This window comes from Populus trichocarpa, chromosome 1 (genome assembly GCF_000002775.5).
Source record: "Populus trichocarpa isolate Nisqually-1 chromosome 1, P.trichocarpa_v4.1, whole genome shotgun sequence".
In the NCBI taxonomy this organism is placed as follows: Eukaryota; Viridiplantae; Streptophyta; class Magnoliopsida; order Malpighiales; family Salicaceae; genus Populus; species Populus trichocarpa.
In genome coordinates this window covers 39,266,719-39,292,018 of record NC_037285.2, presented here as the reverse complement: position 1 = coordinate 39,292,018, position 25,300 = coordinate 39,266,719, and the positions used below count along the sequence as shown (strand labels likewise).

Here is a 25,300-nt window from a genome sequence, read left to right as displayed (position 1 = left end):
AATTTGTGTTAGGTCCAGAGGCTTTTTGTTGACTTTGTAGGTAGGTTGGACCACAAGTTACAAGGTGTTAAGTTTGACCAAAGGAAACTAACAATGAAATCTTTGATTTTGAACAAAATTAGTAGGAGAGAGATCACATAGATAGGTTCAATGAATCATTAAATATAAGTTGAATAAATTAGTAGGTATGGTAAAAGACGCATGCCTAATCTTAGGCTTATTTGCTTCGCAATATAAATACGTCCAAATACATATATATATATGTGAATTACACATGAACTTAAGGAGTGATTAAATTTTTACATGGTTAATTTGTTTACCAGGCGTTTCCGCGCGGATCTCCATTACTTGCTAGCGTGAATGAGGCTCTACTGAAAATATCAGAAAATGGAACGCTACAAGAACTAGAGAAGACATGGATTACCCCACAAAAATGCCCGGAGATGCAGAGTGAAAGTTCCAGCCTTGGACCCAGTGGCTTTCGAGTACTTTTCTTTATAACTGGAGGCACAACAACAATTGTCTTCGTCATATACGTCTGTCGCACTAATTTGGTGAGGCATAAAAACATATGGGGAATTATCTCAGCTGTACTGAAACGTTGGTTCTCTCCGAGGAGGCACTTCACTAGAAGAGTAGCCAACGTAGAAATTCCTCCAAAAGCTTTTCCAGAGGCTCCAGTCCCGCTGGCTTGAATTTAGCCATAGAAAGCCGTTGTTGTGAGGAGAAATCTAACAAAATTGATGAAGCTATGCAGATTTATACATTACTGTACATGTTGCATGTGATTAGAATACAAATTAGCTAAAGGGATAATAATCGTGATTATCATTTAGTTATATATGTGATTTTCACTTTCCCTCTTCTTCTTCTTCTTGTTTTTTTTTTATTTCACTGTGCTTCTATTTTACATCGTGTAGAAAAAATTAGATTATTTACAGAATTACCATTATATTTTAATTAATAATTAAAAAATATTTATATAAATATTACACCTTTCTCATCAAAATAATATTATAATATTTTTATTAAAAAAAAACTAAAACTTTCACAATTGAGATTTCATCAAATTGTGCAATCACTATCATGCTAAAAGTTAAATCTAAGCACAAATCGTTGTACCTATTGCGTTTTTCGTATTGTGCATATGCTAGTTTGCCCAAAGAACATTATCTAAAAGTTGTCTTCCTGAAATGAAAAGTATATCATACTAACCTCTTTCATGATGTTTTTCGGTCGTATAGGTTACAAGTGTTACATGTGGTATTATTATTGTCATAACCTATTTTTAGAATTATGGCACCCGATATTGCAGCGGTTTTAAAAATAAATTCTTGAAAAGAACAGATTTCTGATATCTTGTTCGTAGATGGAAAAATATCTTATTTAAAGAGTCGCCACCTAGTATTATGATCACTAGGAACCCTAACTGATCTACAGAGATTCTATGGTACGGGACTAGTTATGTAAAAATAAAGATATATATTATCACCCCTTAAATGTCCTACCTGAGGCAAGCTGCATTGCTGGTTTTGTTTTAAATTACTAAATGTTTGTTGGTTATGCTATAATGGTTTGCTTCTAATATTCCTGACTCTGGCGTTGATAAATATTACGTAGTAAAAAACATATGGTATTCCTGACTTTGACATCAGTGAATAAATCGGTAAAATGATTTTAAAATCAATGCATGCATATTTTTTTTATTTTTTTTAAAGGGAAAAAAAGTATCGTACACTAGATTTGCTTTTCACAATAAAAATCCACAGATCAATTATACAGTGAAATACCTAAAAAAAATACGAGAGACCTACAAATAAATTCAAAAAGGTCCACAATTTTTTTTTGAATTTTCTGATATTAAAAAAGTCTCATTTGGCTAGATATCAAAATAAAAAGGGGTGAAAATAAAGAAATAAGACATAAGGATGTGTTTTGCCTATCACATTCGTGGCCCAAAACAAACTATGTAGGCCCGGCCCAGTCTCAACCTGTTCTTTTTTATTTTTTTGGGGCTGGGTCGGACCCAGCCAACATAAACTGGGTGGAACCCAGCCGGTCCAGCCTGGTCCCTGGCCTAAGCTAGTGACCCGGTTAAGTAGCAGGCCTGCATGACAACGCACGCTTGCTACAGAAACAAATCATTTATTCATTGCTACTGGTGAATTATAATCCATAGCTACAGTAGCAAGTGAATTATAATTCATAGCTACAATAGCGTGATGTATAATTCACAGCTATGCAAAGGATAAATTAAACTGTAAAGCGGGGGAAGAGAAGAAGAGAGAGACTGACTTGGTCTGCTACTCTTGAAGATGAAGACGAAGTTCAGGGCGATCGGTGCTCTTGTTGGGCGACGTTTCTTTCTCTCTTTGTGCTACTGTTTTCATTTCTGATTCTCCTTGTCGTTCAATTCGTGTCTGCACTATTCTTCTTCTTCGTCTCTATGTTATCCCTTGGTTTTCTCTGTGTTTCTCTGCAGGAGCTGCTGCTTGAATATGAAGATGTTGATGTTGATAAGGGAGGGTTGGTTAACCAATGTTCCCCTCTGCTTCTGTTTCTGTTTCTGTTGGTGGGAGAAACCACTGGTGGTGGTTTTGAAACACTCAGAGGTGATAAAACACACTGTTTTATTTCAACAACAAGAAGCTTACAATAATTAAACAAAAGCTCTTAATACACGCCCTCTCTTTCTCTCTAGTGTTTCTCTCTAATCTCTCAACACATAATAACATAAACTTAGCTGCCTATTTATATACAAATTGAAAGTAAGAAAAAATCAAACTTCAAGTGTGAAGGCGACTGGCGGCTGCAAGTGGTGGCTGGGCGGTGACAGCTGGTGACTGCAAGTGGTGGTTGCCTTCCTTGACCTTCTAGATTGAGTTTACTTCAACAAATTTCCCCTTTAAACTCAATCGAGGGACGTCATGTCAAGCATGAACTTCAATCTGATAAATATTTCTCCCTTCAATGGCTTTGTAAAGATATCTGCAATTTGATCATTTGTCTTGCATGATATCAGTTCAACTTCTTTGTTCTTCACATGTTCTCGGATAAAGTGATGACGTGTATCAATGTGTTTACTTCTTTCATGATACACCGGGTTCTTTGCTAATGCAATCGTTGATCGATTATCAATATAAATCTTTGTAGGATCTTGTTGAGGAAATCCCAAATGCTTCAGCATATTTCTTAACCATATTAAATGGCATACAGCTGAGTTGGCAACAACATACTCAGCTTCACAGCTTGATAACGTTACTATCGATTGCTTCTTGGATGACCATGGGAAAGATGTATCTCCCATTGTAGTCTATAATTGTCAGATGACAATTCTTCGTGTAAAGAGTATAACCCTTCTCCATAAATTGACTTATACTCACCAAGTTCTGCTTTATGGTTGGGACATAGTAAACATCTGCGATGTAGCTATGATCGCCATTCTTCAACTTGATTGGGATGTTGCCTTTACCTTTGAATGGAACTTTTGAGGTATCTCCAAATATGACTAGACCTTGTATGGTCTCATCTAGATCATCAAATAGATCCCGTTGGCCACACATGTGATTGCTGGCTCCAGAATCTAGATACCAAATATTCTCTTGATTCTCGCCAAGTCCTTGTTGGACAAATAATGCAGCTGCTCCTCTGCTGTTGGCATCCTCCTCTGCATAGTTGGCTTGTTCACGTACCTCTAATGGAGCTTTCCTTTGACATTCAGTGCTATAGTGCCCAAATTGATTGCAATTATAACACTGGATATTCTTCTTGTCACGGTTATTGTAACCACTTCCTCTTCCTCTAGGAGTGAATGCTTGTTGTCCTCGACCTCCTCTGGTGGTGTTTCTACCACCTCTTCCTCTAAATCCTGTATGCCAAGATCCTCTTCCTTGAAATCGCTGAAATCCTCTTCGTGTTTGTTGACTTCTTCCTTGAGTTGTATATCCACTTGTTGAAGTCTCCCCTTGCTCATATCTGTCTTTGAGAGACAACTTTGCTTGTAAGGCATGCTTAATTGCCTTATCTCCATTTCTTTTCACGATCTTTTGCTCATGAGCTTGCAAAGAACTCATAAGCTCATCCACCATCAACTTGTCCACTTCTTTAAACTCTTCAATAGCGACAACAACAAAATCAAATTTTGGATCTAGGGATCTCAAATTTTTTTCAGAAATTCGAGCATCTGTGAGGGCTTCTCCATTTCTTCTCATCTGATTGACTATCACCATGATTCTTGTGTGATAATCAGAAATAGATTCTGAGGACTTCATTTGCAATAATTCAAATTCACCTTACAAAGATTGGAGACGAATGTTCTTGATTCTGTCAGCACCTTTGTATTTTTGTTGGAGAGATTCTCATATCTCTTTTGATGTTTCTGCGAAAGCAATGATCTCAAATATTGCTTCATCAAGACCTTAATAGATGATGGTCTTTGCTTTGTTGTCCTTCTTTCTATTGGCTTTGAGGACTTGCTTTTCTGCCTCTTGTAGAGTATCTTCTACTTCTTTGAACTCTGGTTCATCATAACCATATTGCACAATCTCTATACACTCTTGTGAACCAAGAAATGCCTTCAATCTGATACATCAACTATCATAGTTGTCTTTGGTCAGCTTTGGGATGAGTGTTTGTGTATTTTCTGTAGTCATTTTGCTCTTTGAATGACTATATCACCTTCTGGGAGTTGAATTTGGCAAAACGGACACCGTAGATGGATCCTAAATGCTAAAAAAAGTAGGGAATCGGTCTGACTTGGTTGAAAATGGGTCAGAAATGGGGTGAACCAGTCAGGAAACCGATTCTGGGCGTCGGGCGATTCGCTGGGGTTGAACCGGGAATATTCTGGGGAATATTCTTTTGGCTCGGCTTGGCGGTGGCTTAGGCGGCTCAACACGGCTTAAATATGGTGTGCGTGCTCTCCAGTCATCTTCTTCCTCAGGGCGCGTCGGCTGCGCGTGGGCTACAGTTGCAAACTTTCAGGCGGCGTGTGTAGGCTACCGCTGGCTTCGATGAAGCTGATTTTGCACCAGTGAGTTCATATGGATGAAACCTACACTGTGGAATGATCAAAATGTGTTTTTGACAACTTTGAAAATTCAGGTATATCCCAAAACTCTTCTGTTTTCTGACGAATGGGGCTCTGATACCAATTGTTGGTGGGAGAAACCACTATTGGTGGCTTTGAAACACTCAGAGGGGATAAAACACACTGTTTTATTTCAACAACAAGAAGCTTACAATAATTAAACAAAAGCTCTTAATACACGCCCTCTCTTTCTCTCTAGTGTTTCTCTCTAATCTCTCCAAACATAATAACATAAACTTAGCTGCCTATTTATACACATATTGAAAGTAAGAAAAAATCAAACTTCAAGTGTGAAGGCGGCTGGTGGCACACAGTTGGTGGCTGGCAGCTGGCGGCTGCAAGTGGTGGCTGGGCGGTGACAGCTGGTGGCTGCAAGTGGTGGTTGCCTTCCTTGACCGTCTAGATTGAGTTTACTTCAACAGTTTCGTCTTATCTTTACTTGTTCTGGTCACCGGTTTTCCCTCTGTCTCTATGTTCTTCTTTTTCTCCTCTCAATTTTCTTGACTCTCTTCGTCTGTTCTTTTTCTTTGCGTTTTCTTTCAGTCTCCTCTTGCTCGCTATCCTCTGTCCCTTTTTTTTTAGTCTGTCTGTCCACCCCCTGGTTCGTGGCCTTTTCTGGCTTTTATAAAGCAAGAGAATGGCCTCTGTTCGAGCGTTCGTGCCTCAAGATAATGGGGCACGTTCGCTCCTGTCTTTGAAAAGAGTCAGGACTGTTAGCCACGATATCGTGGCCTCCGGAGAGGGCGTTGTGGAGGATAATGGGCAGCTGTACATTCCTTGCAAAACCGATTCCTGGGATGAGGTAGAAGGCGATAAACAGTTTTATGACACGCCATCATTTTCTACTCTGCAGTGACTATTTAAGATTTGGTCACTGAAGTTCTGAAATTTTGTAATCAATCCCCCAGGTAAATTATAATTGGAACCCTGCATTTTAGCACCATTCACAAAATGATCCTTGAACTTTAATTTCTTGCAATTTTAACCTGAATCGTCCCCAACCTTTGGTATTTCTTCAATTAAGCCTCTGATCATTAATTAAACTAATTTCAAGTCCAGTTATGTCCTCAAACTTTTAATTTATGTTGTCTTGATCCAAATTTCAATTTATTCTTCATTTATTTCATTTTTTTATTATTTTTACAAAATAAAATAAAATAAAAGAGTAAAAAATTGGGTTATGACAAGGTTATTTTACAAATTCATCTTTTTTCTTTTCAAAATAAAAAACTAAAATATATAAAAACTGGCATTTTAGCAAAAGCAAGCTAGGAAGATTTCACATGTAGAAAAAATCAAGTTATAATTTTAGATAGAATCGGAAACCTAATTCTATCCCGTTTTACCCAAAACTGGAGAGACAATGGAAATTTAAGGTCAAATTACATGATTATTGGATAAATCTACATAAAAATTAAGCTTAAGGACATAATTAGATTTTTAAAAGGCCAACTTGATTTAATCATGGGCGAAATTAAAGTGTAATTATGTTTAAGAATTAATTTGGGTACAATTGAAAGATTTAATTAAGTACAAGGACTTAATTATATTTTAAATGAGTCAAATTAATTTTATTAAGATCCTTCAGGTTTGAATCAAGAGCTATAATTTGGTATCATTAAAGACAAAATATCCATCTTCCATCACCTATAATAAAGGTGGATTCCCTAATTATAATGATCATGATTACTCTTAAACATACAAATTAACATTATCATATCCAATTCATACTTTAAAATCCTCTAATTTTCCCTAACCATAATTGGTTGCCCTTGGCTTAGAATCCATTATGGTTAGTAATAAAAATATAAATTGCCCTCCTAATACATATCATTTCTATCATAAAATCACAAAAATTCAACCAAACTAATATTTCCATACCCAAATTCAGATTTCTATCTTTCTACATTTAACAAATAACTTAATATCTATGCATTTTATTTCACATGAATCACAATCATGATCAAACACAATTCCATCATCATACAAATAAAGATCAATCATAACATCATTTAAAATAAAAAAAAATCAATCCAATTTAGTCAAATTTCTACACTTTCATATATAATTCCAAAATATAACAACAATAACTAAATTTTTAGCAATTAATATTATAATATTCAAAATAAATCTTAAGCATTCCCCAATATCATTAACATCAAAACTAACTCAATTTAGTCAAATTCCCAAATCCTCCAAAACTTCTAACCATGGTGGCCACTTTCATGTTTTAATTTCCATAATTGGTTTTTAATTTCTTCAATTTAATCTTTATTCATGTCTTCACAACCCTAAATAACTATGAATTATATAATTTGAAATTTCCATTTAAAATTACATAAACCCTAAAAATTCAAAATTAGATATTTTCAATCCCCCATCATCAATAATCAAGAAGACAATTGCATTTAATTGAAACAAAATCTCTTGCCATAACTAATTAACCCAAATTAACGAGTCTTTTGCAATAAAATCCAAAAATTCCTTATTTCTCTTTCATTTGTCACATTTCTCTCTCTATCCCTTAAACTCCCAACATCTCTCTGTCTCTAAGGTTTATTAGTTTGATTTAGTTTTTTAAGGTAGAAATTACCTAGTTCAAACTCTTCATTCTATCCAATTTGAGAGAAATGACAGAGAGGATGGAGAGGAAGAACAAAAATCAAGCTTTCTTTCCTTTTGAAACTGTTGGCTGCCAATTATAAAAAGAGAGGGAAGATTTTCCTTTTATTTACAATAATTCCACTCCTTTAATATTTCATATGCTATTTCTATTAAATCTTTGATTTTTGGTAATTTTCGCATACAAATTTATTTTTATTTTGTCTGAGGTTTTAGGCTAATTAACCAAGTATTTCTACAACTAGATATATATTTTTTTTAATTGTGAATTATGCTATATAACACGAGGTTTACATAGATTTTGGAGACTGCATCTAAACATGAAACTATAGGATTGTTTAAAAGAGAACAATATGGAAAGGAGGTAACAAAGTTAATTACTTTTTATTTTAATGTTGGTGACAAATTATGATAAGTGATCAATGTTGGTGTGATGATGTGTTTGTTTATGCAAATGGTCAAGATTGAAACAAATTTTAAAGAATACGAGAAGGAAAAGCTAGAGAAAAATAACAAGAGAATGGGTTTGATTACTACTTGTTTGATTATTTTTTAGATTTTGAATATAAATGCCAATAAATCATGTTGCCAGTGTGGAGGAGCTTCAATTGCATAAGCAAGAAAGAAAAGGAAAAATAAAGAAAGTTTTGTGTTGTCTTTTATTAACGCTCATGAGAATAGATGTGTCAAAGAGGACGATCAAAACAATTTGAGATCATATGATTTAGCATGGTAAGCTATTTACTTTGTGAATTAAAATTTTGTTTTGTGTAGGTTGTATTTTATGGGGGGGAAAATATCTTTTATTTTGAAAAAATCATTGATATGTTGGGTGATTTTTTTGTCTTTTTGGCCATAAAATTCCTGATAATTTGGCCATAGACTGTCTTTTTGGCCAATGTAATTTTTAAATTGGCCATTTGGAAAACAAACTAGACTCTGAGAAGGGATTTGATGATTTTTATTTGTTTTCTCTATCCTTTTATCAATTTATTTATGATAATTTTTTAATTGATATTGGTTGACTGTATATTAGATCATTATAGAGGCCAACAATAGCGCCATTACTGTATTTAACAGTTATATCGATGAAATATTCTTTTGGTATTTACTTTACCTTTTTGTCGGCAAGTATTTTACCAACTGATTCGCGGATGAAAACCGTCTATCAGTAATTTATTTTCTGCCGGCATGTTCATTGATTAAAAAAACCCGATGGTTTTATAGACAGACAATGCGCGCAAAAAAAAAAAAACATTACTCACTAAAATATACCGATAGAATTATTTCATTGATGATTGACAGTGGCATTTGGAGTAATTTTATTTCAACCCTCTATAAAATACCGACGGAATAATTACATCGGTGATGTAACAGTTGAAGTGGCATATGTAGTAATAGTTTTCCAACTCTTTGGAATATGAGTCCGTCGGTAACTCCGTCCGTAATAATTAAACAAAATCTATTGAACAAAAAAAGAAAATAACTAAAAAAATTAAAATTGTATAAAATTCAAGTATGTAAAAATAAATTATCTTAACATAAAAGCTAAATATTTATTACAAATTTATATTTTCAAAGACAATGAAACTAGAACTAAGGCGGCACTGGAGGATGAGAAGAAGGCTAGTCGTTCTAGGACCATAGAGCAAAAAAAAGGGTGCTCATGTACCACTCATCTATGATCTAATATCCATGACCATTGATCGAAGTTCTTAATATTCCACAGAGAGTTGTTCATAATTTTCATTTAGATAGGCCGTAATGTTCTTGCACTCCTTATCGTAACAAGGTCGTGAACTCTAGAGATTGCGTATTCGGTATCGATTGCAAGCTCTCAACGGTTGAAACACTATGGGTTGTCTGCAAGTTCTTGGTCTTAGTGTTGGAGAGTCCGTACACCTGATTTCTATCGGGTCCACCAGACGATCCTGCCTCTATCCAAATAAAACGATCATCCCCGTATCTCTCCTTTAACTAGTTGTTATATGTCTCATGGAAATAAAAAATAAAATCATCAAATTCAATTCAAGAAAATAATAATTTATGAAAGAAAATGGTTGAATGAACATATCATAAAGTATTGGGCATGGTTGTCGACGCATTGTTGTACCCCTTTTTGACAGTCCTCTTTACACATATGCGTCTCCACAAAAAGCTCAATTGGTTTTGGCTCACGTTTAAGAGTCGTAGCCTGTAAGAAAAAAATATTGCGAGTTAAATATATTTATAAATAAAAACAAAATAATTAAAGATAGATGTGATTAAAATTAATCTTACCATTCACTTCACATGCAAAACAAACATAACAAAGCTGCTAGTGTGCGTGGTAACTAAACCATGAATTTGCCTGCTCCGGTTCCCTACACTGGATTGTGAGTGTTATGCGAAATGCTCGGACATCACGTGCTAAATATATTCCGCCCATATATTTTTCAAGATGTATGGCGGCTTGAAATCCTTTCTAAATTGTCACGTCATTCAAGCCTGATATAGTGTTTTCTCAAGCATAATTTTTAGATCCTTTTTACGCATCATATAAAAAATCACGCAATTTACCTGATACAAATGTATTCTATATTGGATAATCACAAATGAAATTTTAATATTTAAAATTAAGAAAAAAATTATCGTATTATTTTTTATGTTACCTTATTGCAGCGTGATTCTCCCAAACTCTCATTACAACATTATCATTAGCTATATCCCACTCAAATTTAACCTTGCATTAAACATTTATAAAAAAATAAATCAATAATTTAAATCAGGATGTTTGGAAACCATGCATCAACATGTGGTTTCCAATCTTAAATCTTAAAGGAATTAACATTAATGATAGTATAATTTTTAAGTTAACATTAATCTTAAATCTTGTAAATCATGCATCGATATGTAGTTTTCAATCAGGATGTTTGGAAACCTGGCACCACTGAAACAATAAAACCTCACACCGACGGATTTGATCCGTAGGAAAAACTATGAATTCTGGTATTGTGTATCACATGAACATGCTGCATTTGGAATAAACTGTACTGGAGAGTATCAATTCAATACTGTCTAGAAACCACACTATACTGCAACCTAAGACATTCTCAGATGTATATAAACCCAAAAGTTGGGGCATAATCTATCATATGTCTCAATTATTAAAAATTGCTCCTATATTAGTAATTTGTTCAATAACACTTAATTTGTATTTATAAAATTGGTTCAATTAGATATGGTATGAACTAACAATTTTCTCATAAGAAGAGAATGAATAGAGTTGTACAACTCATCTATAGATCCAAAAGTGGAGAATTAAATGATGAAAAGCATCCTCTACACATCTGATGAAGACTACTCCATTGGCCACTGTGTTTAAGGGCCTCTGTTAATTACATGGACTCACTGATCAGCAATCATTATAACCATGTTTTTCTCATTTAATTTTTTGACATCGTAACTACTTTGTTATTAATCTAACAAATTAGTCCTCAGGAACATGTCAATTAATCATTTCTTGACATTGGTTATTTAATTAATGTTACCCGTCATTCATTTCTTCCTCCCAACAAAAAAATACCTATAATTAAAAATTTAATCCCGAGTTAAGCCAAGTAGCAGATTCACAAATCAACCAAAGAGTGAAATTTTTAACTTAATTTTAATAGGTTAAGAGAAAGAAAGATAGGTAAAAATGCTAAGTAAATAAAAAAAATTAAATAAAAAAAACTTTAAAAAATAAATTACAAGAAAGTGATAAAAAAAAGCTTGTAAATTGCATAAAACTTGTGAATAAGTTTTATATATGGGGCTAATTACCATATTCCAGCTACTAGATGATTTATTTATAATTTTATAAAAATAGAATTTCACATGAATTTAAAATTTAATTCTATATAAATTGTCCATGACAAATAAAGACAGTACAATCTTAATTCTAATATAATTTGTATTCTTTATTCACGTGTATCCTTCCTAGCTGTATATGTTCTTGTTATACTCAATTGTTGACCACTATTGTGAATTTAATAGTGAATAATTACTGTTTTTAATGAAATATATTGTTTTATATAAATACTGGTTGAATCTTAATCAAAATATCTTAAATTGTTTAAGAGACTATGATAGTATAGTAGTTTAATTATATATTGTTTACGTCCTTATTGTTTTTTCAATTAAGTTCTTTATTGATAAAATTTGAAATTATTTGATATTTCTTTTAAAAAGTTCAACAGAAATTATAAATTATAAATTGAATATACATGGAGATTATAAAAAATTTTATATCCACATATTCTATATTGATTTTTTTTTCTATTATTATATATTAAAAACATTATTTCAACCAATATATATATCAATAGGCAAATACATATATTTGGATGAGAGGTGCAATACAAAATGTGTTTTGAGTTGAGAAGGAAATATTTCATATCGTTAATATTTTTGTATACAAATCTTAGATGAGTCTTAGATGATCATGAAACACCTATTTAATTCAAGGATTTTTCACGGGTATGGGATTCCTGATCATTTATTTCATTTTAAATATCACAAGATTAATAATATGAATAAAAAGAATTGTATGCCAAATAACTATGTTAATTAGATTAATATACAAACATACAATCCCGTGTTTGAAATGATTTAAACTTCAATGGGAGGTAATTAAAATTGTTCATGAGATTAATTAAAAAGGGATAAATTTATATAATTTAAAATGTTTTACATTAAATAGTCAAGCTTGGAAAAACGTAACTGGACATATACTAGAGTCGTGATTCTCTTTTCTGAAGAACTTGAAGCGTTTCAAGACTCGATGCGTGCAGATTCAGTCTTGTACACCGACACGTATTTCCAAGGACTATAGATGTGCTGAAGCATTAATTTCCAAGAACTCGGCTTGCGAAGAAATCTGGCGAGTAATTACGAGGAAATTATCGAAGGGTTTTTTCTTAGCTGACAAATGAACTTCTTCAACCATGTATTTTGTCTCACATGCATGGCAAGCAGCCCCACACAGAAAAATCCTCGTCTTTACTTTGTATGGCCTCTTCACACAAGTTAAATACAATTAAGTGTGCATCCTATCGGCCTTCCCACTTGCACTGTGCTTTTGGATTTGAGTATCGGACCTCGTAATCGTGACAAATATGTTGTGCAATAAAACCACGAAAATCCCTGTGCACTTTCCATTAGGATATCAACGATCAGCGGCAATGAAATTAATTCCATCTTCCTCTATATATTCAAGGAATAATTTTCTGATAAATTTAGAAAGAGAAAAAAACCATTGACAGCCTAAGAATCGAGAAAGTTGGACCTACAATACGTACATGAATAAATCTCATAGCCGCCATTGGACCTTTGACATGTATATATGCGATTCCATGGCAGGCATTACAAGTTTTACTTCTTGTTGTCTCATATGTAGAAGTAGCAATCGTAGATTGTCCCCTCAGACATAGGATCTTGTCTCTTTTATTCATCGAAATAACTTGGATGGTTTCCTTCCTTGTATATATATGGAAGAGATGAAAGGACTAAAAATGGAGAAATTTTTCTTATCTTGGTTGGAGATGAGAATAAAAGAGAAGAAATGGAAAATATTAGGGTTAACAACAAAATACCTTTAGTAATTGCATCAATCAGTTATCCCTTAAATGTGATCTAATTAACTACAGAATTTAAAGACATATTAAATTTATAATTTAAAAGAAGATATAAACAAAATTATAGTAAAAAAAAATTGAAACCCAAAAATTTCAATTTTTTAGTTTTTTTATTTTGACTTTATATGAAATTTAATTTTTCTTTTATTTTAGTTTTCATAACTTCTATTTTAATTTTAATTTTAAGTTTAAATAAGATTTTATTTTCGCTAAAAAAAAGCAATTTAATTTGAAAGTCTTTCTTTTCTTCATAAAGTTTTAAATATTAAACTTGATTAATGAAATTTTTTGGAGTTGCTACATGTATTATTAATGGATTTTGTTAATAGAATTGGATGAAGAGTGTAAGAAAGGATAGGATTGAAACTCTTACATAAGTTTAGTGTAAAATTGATGTTTGTGATTGGTGAGGGGTAGTATTTTAATTAACCCAAAATACTAATAAAAATGTTGCTCCAATATCCTCGTTTAATCAACAATAAAATCGAGCACCCCATATATTTTTCAAAACAAAATTTTTTCTTACTTCCTTTAAAGCACTTTTTTTCACCATCCAAATAAACAAAAATTACTTTTTCCACATTCATCCTTTTTTTTCTCATATTTTCTTTTCTCGAACAAATTGTGAGATTAAAAACTATTCCTATAATATTGATGATTCTCCAGAATCCTGAATGCTAGAGAAAATATATTTTGCGGCACTTGGATGATGGATGATCACGTATTCATGTCAATTTTCTATTCTTCATAGATGAGGTTTCTAGGGGTTGATGGCACAGACTGGATTTCCGACAAAACAGTTCCTTTGTGGATTTTTTGGGATCCTCTGATGATTAATTAGTGACTTTTATGAAGAGTTGTAGTAAATGTAAATTCTATTCTAAAAACAAGAGTATTTGTTCTTAGTATGTGATAAATGTTAAGAATTAATTGTAGGAGAGTAAAAGATCATAAACCATTTTCTTGAGTTGTTCAGAGCGTATTTATAACCTTTTTCCTTTTCTCCTTGAAGGGTTGTAAGTATTTTCTTTCTTCATCTAAGTGGGAGGAAGACCCTTACAATCAACATTAATATTGATTGTAAGTGTCTCTTTACATGACATTAATGTTAAAAGTGTCACGTGCTTATGGAAGATGGTCGTATGTTAATCTGTACACAATATTAATGTCGAAATCAACACTCATATTAATTTGACGTAGGGATCGTCTTCAGAGGACATTTTGGCTGGCTAGGGAGTACGGAGATTATGACCCTAGATTTCCACTTTGGGTGCTTGTATCTGAAGAAAAAATTACCTAGGCCCAAAAGGTATTTAGGTCTAGTAAGATGTTGAATCCACAGGTGGTTGGGCCTAGTAGGTAACCAAGCTCAAATGAGTTAGATCTAGTAAAGTACCGAACCCACAGACGCTTGGGTCTAGCGTGTAGCTGAGCCCCATAAGGTTGGGTCTAACAAGATACCAGACCCACAGATGCTTGAGCCTAGCATGTAGTCAAGTCTAAATAAATTGAGTTTGGGAAGGTGTCAGACCTATATGCACTTGAACCTGACGCGTAGCCGACGTCAAAGAAGTTGGGTCTGACAAGATGCGAGACCCACAACTGTTTGGACATGTAGTCTAGCCCTAAAAAAAGGAGGGTGTTATCGTTGCCAGACCTTTTTCATAGGCCTTGGCCTTTGCTGAGCTTCTCATTTCTCTTGGTCCTTCTGTTTACAGGCTTTTGTGAAAAAGATTTTAGTATTAAATACATTGATCCATCAAATATATTCTCACATATAATGATAGAAAACTCGTTGTAAAAGAATTCATAAAAAATATAATGGTAATATTAATAATAGCTCCCTTTATAAATCTCACATCCTAAAAGAATATTATTTTAATTAAAATTTAACTATTCTTGTAAGAAAATTATTAAAAAAAATTTAAGGACGGTCTTTTAACCGTTCACAAAATATAGTAATTTTATTCTCTAATTATTAACTACTTAATCAATTCATGAAAAAAATAGTAAAAATATTAAGTAAATGAATGAATAATACATGTGTGAAGCTCCTAATAAAAAAAACTTGTATAAATGGTCATCGCATAACTATTATTGAATTTTCTTTATTTAAAACATGAAAAACCTTGAAATTTCGAGTCAACCCTAATTTATTGATCAAGGGGTGGGAAGTATATATTAACTTAAATCTAAGCATAACAAAAATTAAAAACAACTTAAGGTGCAGGTATTTCACATAGCGGTCAACTGGCATGTTAATTACTTAATACCAAACACCAAATAATATTAAGTAATTAGCATTACAAAAAATAACTTCAAATTAATTTTATATTTTTAAATTTTTAAATTGTTTCAATGTGTTTATATTAAAAATAAATTTTAAAAAATAAAAAAATTATTTTAATATATTTTTAACTTTTTTACTAATTAGTTACTCATAATCTTCTTCTTTTTTATTATCGTAGAGGATCAAGGGTATTCTCATTTAGCTTGTAAATCAACCGAAAATAACCCTTTTCATGTCAATTCCTTGAAATTAATCTTAGTTGACATGTAGATAGCCAAATAACACTCTAGTGAAATTTGTAGCTGTGGGGATTTGAACCAAGGGTTTCGAATTTAAATTTTGCGTGTCCCATTGATCACCTTGTTTTATATATATATATATATATATATATATATATAAAAGTTCTATTTTTAAAATGCTGTTTCGTACGGTGTCAAAAATCGGCGACAAAAAATAGTAGGATATACTTGCACACAATATTTATTGAAATGATACAGAAAATGGATGAGAAATATAGTCCAAATTATAACCCTTGAATAAAGGAGAAAAATCTTAAGGTTGAAAGTTGACGAAGTAAATTATAAATTGAGATCTCTAGGCTAACAAGTATGGAGGAAGAGAATCAGCTCTAGTACTTTGTTATTTCGTTAAGAATACAATGGGTACTTTGCCTCACGCCTTCTCGTTGTTCGCTCTAATTTTGCTCTTGACATCCGGTACAGGAGCCGATCAAAGCACCAAGACACAGGCTATTTTCAAAGGAAGTACTGGAATAGGAGCTATTGTGGATACAAGTTCCCGTATTGGCAAAGAAGAAATAGTAGCGATGGAAGTTGCAAAGGAGGATTTCTATGGCTTCGGAAATCAAACAGTTTTTCCTATAAAGGACTCTCAAAAGGATACCATCCATGCAGCTCTTGAAGGTAAACTATACGTGTTGCTTTTGAAATAAGTATCCTTTGCCTTAAATTAAGATAAATCCAAGCTCACATCTGTGCTTTGCTTATACAGCTAAGGATCTTATCGACACACGACAAGTACAAGCCATTATAGGACCACAGACATGGGAAGAGGTGCCATTAGTTGCTGAGATTGCCAGAGAAACACAGGTTCCAATTCTTTCTTTTGCTGACACAGCTCCAGAATGGGCAACTGAACGATGGCCTTCTCTACTTCAAGCTTCACCTGATAAGCGTGCTCAAATGAAAGCTGTAGCTGCTATTGTGCAATCATGGAACTGGCATCAGGTCACTGTGATATATGAAGATACAGATTCTTCAGCAAGGGGAGTCATACCACATCTACATGATGCCCTTAGAGAAGTTAATTCAGAAGTAAGCCAATTTGTAGCCTTCTCTCCTTTTGCTTCTTCTGATTCAATGTCTAAAGAGCTTGAGAATATCAAAAGTAAGCAGTACTGTAGAGTCTTTGTTGTTCATTTGTCCTTCAAATTGGCTGTGCGGTTATTTGAAATGGCAAACAAAATGGAAATGATGAAAAAGGACTTTGTATGGATCACAACAGATCCCATTACAAGCCTTGTCCATTCCATCAATGCCTCTGTAATATCCTCAATGCAAGGAATTCTAGGAGTCCGGAGTTACTTCCCTAAAATGGGACGGCATTTCGAGACTTTTAATCAAAGATTTAGTACACGTTTTAGCAGAAAATATCCCCGAGAAGAAAAGAAAGAGCCTGGGATTTACGCCGTGCAAGTCTATGATGCTATGAGGACAATAGCTCTTGGATTAATTAAGACCGGAAGTAAAAGGGGAGGGAAAGAGTTGTTGGAAAACATTTTGGACGCAGACTTTCATGGTTTATCAGGTAAAGTTAAATTCAAAAACCAGAATGTTGCTGCAGCAGAAATATTTGAGATCGTGAATGTAATAGGAACGGGTTACAATGAACTCGGGTATTGGTCCAATGGATTGGGATTCTCGGAGAACATCCATGAAAATTCTAGTTATAACACGTCGATGATTGGTTTGGGGCAAGTGTATTGGCCAGGGGGCCCTAGGTATACTCCAAGAGGATGGACTGCACTGACAAGTGCTAAGCGATTGCGAATCGGAGTGCCTTCCATTTCAGGCTATGAAGAATATGTGAAAGTGGAAAGTGATGATCGCTTGGGAACGAACTTCTCTGGTTTTTCAATCGAGGTCTTCAAAGCAACTGCAGCAAGCATGCCATCCTTTCCGCTATACGAGTTCCAATACTTCAATGGAAGTTACGATAAACTTGTAGAGCAAATTCATCTAAAGGTAAGAGGCAGCTTGATAGAGTGAAATGATTAATTAAATTTTCATTAATTGATCATGCATGCACGCATATTCTGAAAAAAATATATATATATATATACTTTAGACTAATCATACTTTGTTGTACTTGGACTTTTTGCCCACAACACCAGAACTTTGACGCAGTAGTTGGTGATGTGGAAATAGTTTCAAGCAGATACCAATATGCAGAATTCACCAATCCATATACTGAAACAGGATTGGTGTTGATCGTCCCGGCTCGTTCGAGCAGTAAAGCATGGTCATTCGTTAAACCATTCACCACAACCATGTGGGTTTTAATCTCAGTGATTACAGTCTACAATGGTTTTGTTGTTTGGTGGATAGAACGAGAGCATTGTGATGAACTACAAGGCTCCATCCCAAATCAAATTGGGATCATGATTTGGTTATCCTTCAACACTCTTTTCTCCTTGAATGGTAAATTAAAGTTTTTAGTTCCAATAAATTTCCTTCTTCGATTTGAACTTTTGAAAATTTATAACTAATCCTTTAACAAGCAATTAATTGACAATATCTTGCTGACAACGATTTGATTTAGGGCCAAAGCTTCATAGCAATCTATCAAGGATGTCAGGGGTGGTGTGGCTGTTTGTGGCTCTAATCATCACCCAGACGTACACAGCCAACCTCACAAGCATGCTAACTGTTCAGAGGCTTGAACCCATTATACCAAGCGTTGAAGAACTATTAAATAGCAATGCAATGGTTGGATATTGTACAGGTTCCTATATGGAAAGATATTTGGCGGAAGTTTTAAAATTCAAGAGCCAAAACTTGAAGCATTTTCGGTCAGCAGAAAATTATTTTGAAGGCTTCAAGGACAAGAATATCTCTGCTGCCTTTCTTGGAACTCCCTATGCCAAGATATTCCTTGCAAAATACTGCAATAGCTTCATCCAAATTGGACCAACGTACAAAATTGGAGGGTTTGGATTTGTAAGATCTCGCGCTCATATATTTATTCACCTTTTCCATTCATTAATAATTTTCCTGAAATTACTATTGCTAATTTACATTCTTACGGGCCAAACCAAACTATGCATGTAGGATTAGTTCTTGTAAAATTTGTGTTAGGTCCAGAGGCTTTTTGTTGACTTTGTAGGTAGGTTGGACCACAAGTTACAAGGTGTTAAGTTTGACCAAAGGAAACTAACAATGAAATCTTTGATTTTGAACAAAATTAGTAGGAGAGAGATCACATAGATAGGTTCAATGAATCATTAAATATAAGTTGAATAAATTAGTAGGTATGGTAAAAGACGCATGCCTAATCTTAGGCTTATTTGCTTCGAAATATAAACACGTCCATATATATATAAATATATATGTGTGTGTGTGTGTGTGTGTGTGTGTGTGTGTGTGAATTACACATGAACTTAAGGAGTGATTAAATTTTTACATGGTTAATTTGTTTACCAGGCGTTTCCGCGCGGATCTCCATTACTTGCTAGCGTGAATGAGGCTCTACTGAAAATATCAGAAAATGGAACGCTACAAGAACTAGAGAAGACATGGATTTCCCCACAAAAATGCCCGGAGATGCCAAGTGATAGTTCCAGCCTTGGTCCCAGTGGCTTCCGAGTACTTTTCTTCATAACTGGAGGCACAACAACAATTGCCTTCGTCATATACGTCTGTCGCCCTAATTTGTTGAGGCTTAAAAACATGTGGGGAATTATCTCAGCTGTACTGAAACGGTGGCTCTCTTCGAGGAGGCAAGTCACTAGTAGAAGAGTTGCCAACGTAGAAATTCCTCCAAAAGCTTTTCCAGAGGCTCCAGTCTCGCTGGCTTGAATTTAGCCATAGAAAGCCGTTGTTGTGAGGAGAAATCTAACAAAATTGATGAAGCTATGCAGATTTATACATTACTGTACATGTTGCATGTGAATAGAATACAAATTTGCTAAAGGGATAATTATCGTGATTATCATTTTAATTTTGTGATTTTCACTTTCCCTCTATTTTCTTTTCAATTCTCTTTGCTTCTATTTTACATTGTGTAAAAAAAACAGAAAAACAAATTTAGATTATTTACAGAATTACCATTATATTTTAATTAATAACTAAAAAATATTTATATAAATATTACAACATTGTCATCAAAATAATATTATAATTTTTTTATAAAAAAAAACCTAAAACTTTCACAATTGAGATTTCATCAAATTGTGCATACAAAATCAAACCCAATCACTATCATGCTAAAAGTTAAATTAAGCACAAATCCTTGTATCTATTGCGTTTTTCATATTGTGCATATGCTAGTTAGCTCAAAGAACCTTATCTAAAAGTTTTCCTCCTGAAATGAAAACTATATCATATTAACCTCTTTCATGACTTTTTGCGGTCCTATAGATTACATGTGATATTATTATTGTCATAACCTATTTTTGAGTTATTTTATAAATTTATTTTTTTTCCAAAATAAAAAATCAAAAAATAAAATAAAGACTGATATTTTAGCAAAAACAAGCTAGGAGGAGATTTCACTTATAAAAAAAATCAAGTTGCAATTTTGGATGGAATCGAGAGCCTAATTGTATCCCATTTTACCCAAAGCTAGAAAGACAATGGAAATTTAAGGTCAAGTTACATGATTATTGGACGAATCTACATAAAAATTAAGCGTAAGAACATAATTAGATTTTTAATAGGCCAACTTGATTTAATCATGGGCCAAATTAAAGTTTAATTATGTTTAAGAATTAATTTAGGTACAATTGAAGGGTTTAATTAGGTACAAGGATGTAATTATACTTTAAATGGGTTAAATTAATTTTATTAGGGACTTAATTGGTGAAAAATTAAGTTTGGGAGCCCAATTTAGGCTTAATTAAGTAGATTGAGATTTTAGGAAATCAAATTTAATTTTTACCAAGTCAATTGATTGAAATCAGAGGTAAAACTGCAAGAAAATCAAAATTTTAGGGTCAATTAAGAGCTAGATTGAAGAAATTCACGGCCAAAGATTATTTTGAAAAAGGCGCCAAACTCTAGGCACCCAATTGGCTAAAATCTAGGGTGAAATTGAAGAGATTTGAAAGTTTGAAAGTTTAATGGTCAATTAGGGGTTAAATTGAAGAAATCTAAAACCAAGTACCTAAAGAAATTGAAGTTTATTAGGGGTGAAATTGAAAGTTTGATGACAATCAGGAGTGTAATTGAGAGAAGTCATAAATCGAAGGACTAAAATGGTGTTGTTTTGGGTCAACTATTCATCTTTTTCTTCAGGTTTTCACTCGAAAAGGTTGCTTAGGGGGCTCCCTTCCCAAGGTATTTAATGTTTCATCTCTCTATAAATTTTGGCAAAACTTGTACGCAAACGATGGCCTAACATCCGATTACACCATAGTGTAGTCCGTTATGGCTGATTAACACCACAATGGTTGTGGGATCGCCTTAAAGTGGCTAAATCGACCAGCCCTTCAACAGTAACTTTGTTAGGCCATGATGGCCACTTTGACCACCGGTTGGGATCCTTTGAGGTTGAATCAAGGGTTAAAATTTAGGGGTGTGCAAAAAAACCAGAAAACCGAATAAACGAGAAAACTGAAAAAAAAATTAACCGAAAAAACCGAACCAAGAAAAAAAACCAATTAAACCGATTAGAATAGTTAGAAAAAATCCCGATTCGGTTCGGTTTTCGGTTTTGTAGTGCAGGAACCGGTTAACCCGGACCGAACCGAACCGGTTCAAAAAAAAGACACTATAAATAGAAAAAATTACTCTCCCTCCCCCTAGACTTAGAAGCAGCCCCTTCTCACCTCTTAATCCTAGGATGAATCCGGGTGTAGAGGATCTTGCTAGGCTTGGGTGCGAGAGGATGTTGATCTTTGCAGCTGAGGAAGACTATTTGACTGTTACAGCTAAGAATTATTATGAGAAGTTGAAAAGAAGTGGATGGAAGGGAACTATTGAACTTGTCGAGAATGAAAAGGAAGACCACTACTTCCATTTGCTTGATCTCGATGGTGACAAGGCTCAGGAAATGAGGCATAAGTTTGTTTCGTTTCTCAAACAAGACCAGTTCAATCTTTTGTAAAACTTTGTTGTCTATTGTCTTGGTAATGGAAGTTTGTATCCTCTTTTCATTTAATAATTTCATGCAAGACGCTTAATTACAGTTTATATGATTGATTTAATCCATGTAAAACTAAGGTTATGTGTTTCCTGTTGTTTTTAATGTTGTTTGGGTTTGGGTTTTGATATTTTTTATATAAAAAAAACATGGGTTTTGTTTTTCAGCTTCTGGGTATTCTTTTAAATGCAGGGAAGATAAGATTTATCTGTATAAGAAGATTTGGGGTTTTGATTTTAAAAAATCGGGTTTGGATTTTTAGCATTTGAGTATTTGAAAAATATAGGAAAAACCATGTTTATTTTGCAAGAAATTTAGGGTTTTGATTTATAGCAGAGTTTTGGATTTGGGATGAAATCAGTGGTGTTGATTTTTGGCTTTTAATTCGTTTGCACAATGCAGGGAAAACAATATTTGTGAAAAGGCATCTTACTGGCGAGTTCGAGAAGAAATATGAGCATATAGGTTTTCTCGGTTTTTTGAAATCAAGAACCGAACTGAACTGAACCGAAACTGGTCGGTTTGACTCGGTTTCGATTCGGTTTCGGTTTTTTTTTCAAAAAAATAAAATATCAGTTTGGTTGTTTTTTATAGTTAAAAACCGAACCGAACCGAAAATGATCACCCCTACTAAAATTTAGTATCATTAAAAAAAAAATATCCCTCTCATCTCATATAAATAGAGATGGATTCCCTAATTACAATGACCATGATTAAACTTAAACATACAAATTAACATCATCATATCCAATTCATACAATTCCAAGCTCAAAGTTTGTAATCCTCTAATTTTCCCTGACCATGGTTGGCTACCCTTGGCTTACAATACATGGTTGGTAATAAAAATATAAATTGACCTCCTAATATATATCATTTCTATCATAAAATTACAAAATCCAACCAAACTAATATTTCCATACCCAATTTCAAACTTCCATCTTTCCACATTTAACAAATATAACTCAATATCTATGCATTTTATTTCACACGAATTACAATCATGATCAAACACAATTCCATCATCATACAAATAAAGATCAATCATAACAACATCATATAAAATACAAAAATCAACCCAATTTTGTCAATTTCTACACTTTCATAATTCCAAAATATAACAACAATAATTAAATTTTTAGCAATCAATATTACAATATTCAAAACCAATCTTAAGCATTCCCCAACATCATTAAAACATCAAAATTAACTCGATTTAGTCAAATTCCAAAATCCTCTAAAATTTCTAACCATGGCCGGCCACTTTCATGTTTTAATTTCCATAATTGGTTTTTAATTTCTTCAATTTAATCTTTATTCATATCTTCACAACCCTAAATAACTATGAATTATATAATTTGGAATTTCCATTCAAAATTACATAAACCCTAAAAATTCAAAATTGGATACTTGCAATCCCCCATCAAAAATCAAGAAGACAAGTGCATTTAATTGAAACAAAATCTCTTACCACAACTAATTGACCCAAATTAACGAGTCTTTTGCAATAAAATCCAAAAATCCCTTATTTCTCTTCTAATTTGTCACATTTCTCTCTCTATCTCCTAAACTCCCAACATCTCTCTATCTCTAAGGTTTATTAGTTTGATTTAGTTTTTTTGGTAGAAATTATCTAGTTCAAACTCTTCATTCTATCCAATTTGAGAGAAATGAGAGAGGGGATGGAGAGGAAGAACAAAAGTCAAGCTTTCTTCCCTTTTGAAACTGTTGGCTGCCACTTATAAAAAGAGAGGGAAGATTTTCCTTTTATTTACAATAATTCCACTCTTTTAATATTTCACATGTTATTTCTATCAAATCTTTGATCTTTGGTAATTTTTGCATACAAATTTATTTTTTATTTTGTCTGAGGTTTTAGGCTAATCACTACTAGAAATTCAACAAACACAAATAGAATTACCAACAAGTTTTTTTCTTGGTATTTTGCAGTGAAATTTATCGACAGAAATTTTTCCATCACTAACTTCGTCGGTATATACCGACAGAAACAATCCGTTGGTATATACTGACACTACAACATTTAACAGTTTTACCGACAGACATTATCCATCGGTGTAAGATTGCCGGTCCGTCGGTAAAAATTTTACCAACTAAATCACCAATGGACTACATTTGTTGGCATAACATTCATTGGTAATTCCATGTTCTGTCGCTAATTCTGTCAGTAAAAAAAATCAATGGTTTTACAGATATATAGAAAATGCTCGCAAAAAACATTTCCGCTAGAAATGTACCGACGAATTCATTTCTTCTGTCATTCCATCGGTAAAATTACCAATGGAATAATGACATCAGTGATTGTGGCATATGTAGTAAATATATAAAACCTCTGGGCGAAAAATCATAAATTGATTAGTTTCAGGTAAAACAAAAAAACAATTCGTAACTCTCGATCAGGTTATCAGAAAATTCTGAAATTTTATGTGTAGCCTTCTAATATGATGCCTTAGCTTGGGTTAAAATTTCAGAATTTTTAGAGAAATTCAAAAAGTTGACGAAAAATCATAATTTGACTAGTTTTACATTGTTGGACGTAATTTTCAATCCGACCATCAGATTGAGCTAAACTTTTATGAGAAATCTTAAAATACATTGTATAAAATCTGGTTAAAAGTTTAGGATGAACGGAGCTCGGTAGTGCTAGCAAAAAAATAAGTACCGTCAAATAGAAGCAAAAGGACTCATTAAGGGTAAAATGGTTATTTGCCATTAAAAATAAAATAAGTCAGCTCTCCTTTTCTATTATAAGCTACTGACTGGGCAGAAACAAAATGTGAAAAGAAAAAAAATAAGAGAAGAACGTTAGAAATCAAGCGAAAAACAAGAAAAAGTGAGAGAGCTTTGAAACATGTAAGATTGAAAGACTTGGAACATTAAATTGAGGAAGAATCAAGTGAAGGAAGATATAAGAAAGGAGAGGAGGGCTGGCCACACTAGGAGGAGAAGAGAAGTTGGGAGAACTTAGATTGGTAAGCATGAAAAATTAAGATTCTTACTTGAATGAAGTGTTTTTGAGTTTATTTGAGTAAGTATTCAAACAATGACAATTAAATTTGATTTAGTTTCTTATATTCTTGACTTTTTAAATTAGGGTTCTTATGAGAATTTGAGGATTTTGAGAAAAGTAGTAAACATGATGAAATTGAGATAGAATAGTATAGAAATAATGAATGTTAAGTAGTAATTAAGAAAGAAATTGAATAAGTTTGAAGAAATGAACTTGTAACCAAGGATGAGGAAATA

The 25,300-nt window shown here is 33.2% G+C and overlaps 1 protein-coding gene across 11 annotated transcripts in view; it reads left to right on the top strand.

Annotated features, from left to right (window-relative positions):
• Positions 1-19,922, top strand: part of LOC7485146 (glutamate receptor 2.7) — an 83,313-nt gene extending 63,391 nt beyond the window's left edge. For 4 of the 11 annotated variants that reach the window (XM_052445963.1, XM_052445936.1, XM_052445942.1 and 1 more), the window contains exons 3-6: positions 16,768-17,922; positions 18,072-18,378; positions 18,500-18,897; positions 19,381-19,922. In XM_052445963.1, coding sequence (XP_052301923.1) covers positions 16,861-17,922; positions 18,072-18,378; positions 18,500-18,897; positions 19,381-19,755 — 2,142 coding nt within the window. In that variant the 5' untranslated portion in view covers positions 16,768-16,860 and the 3' untranslated portion in view covers positions 19,756-19,922. Of the gene's footprint in view, positions 1-323; positions 843-16,227; positions 16,582-16,669; positions 17,923-18,071; positions 18,379-18,499; positions 18,898-19,380 lie in introns of those variants that run through there. The other 7 variants (XM_052445934.1, XM_052445939.1, XM_052445946.1 and 4 more) reach the window with 5 other exon arrangements.
• The last annotated feature ends 5,378 nt before the right edge of the window (positions 19,923-25,300 follow it).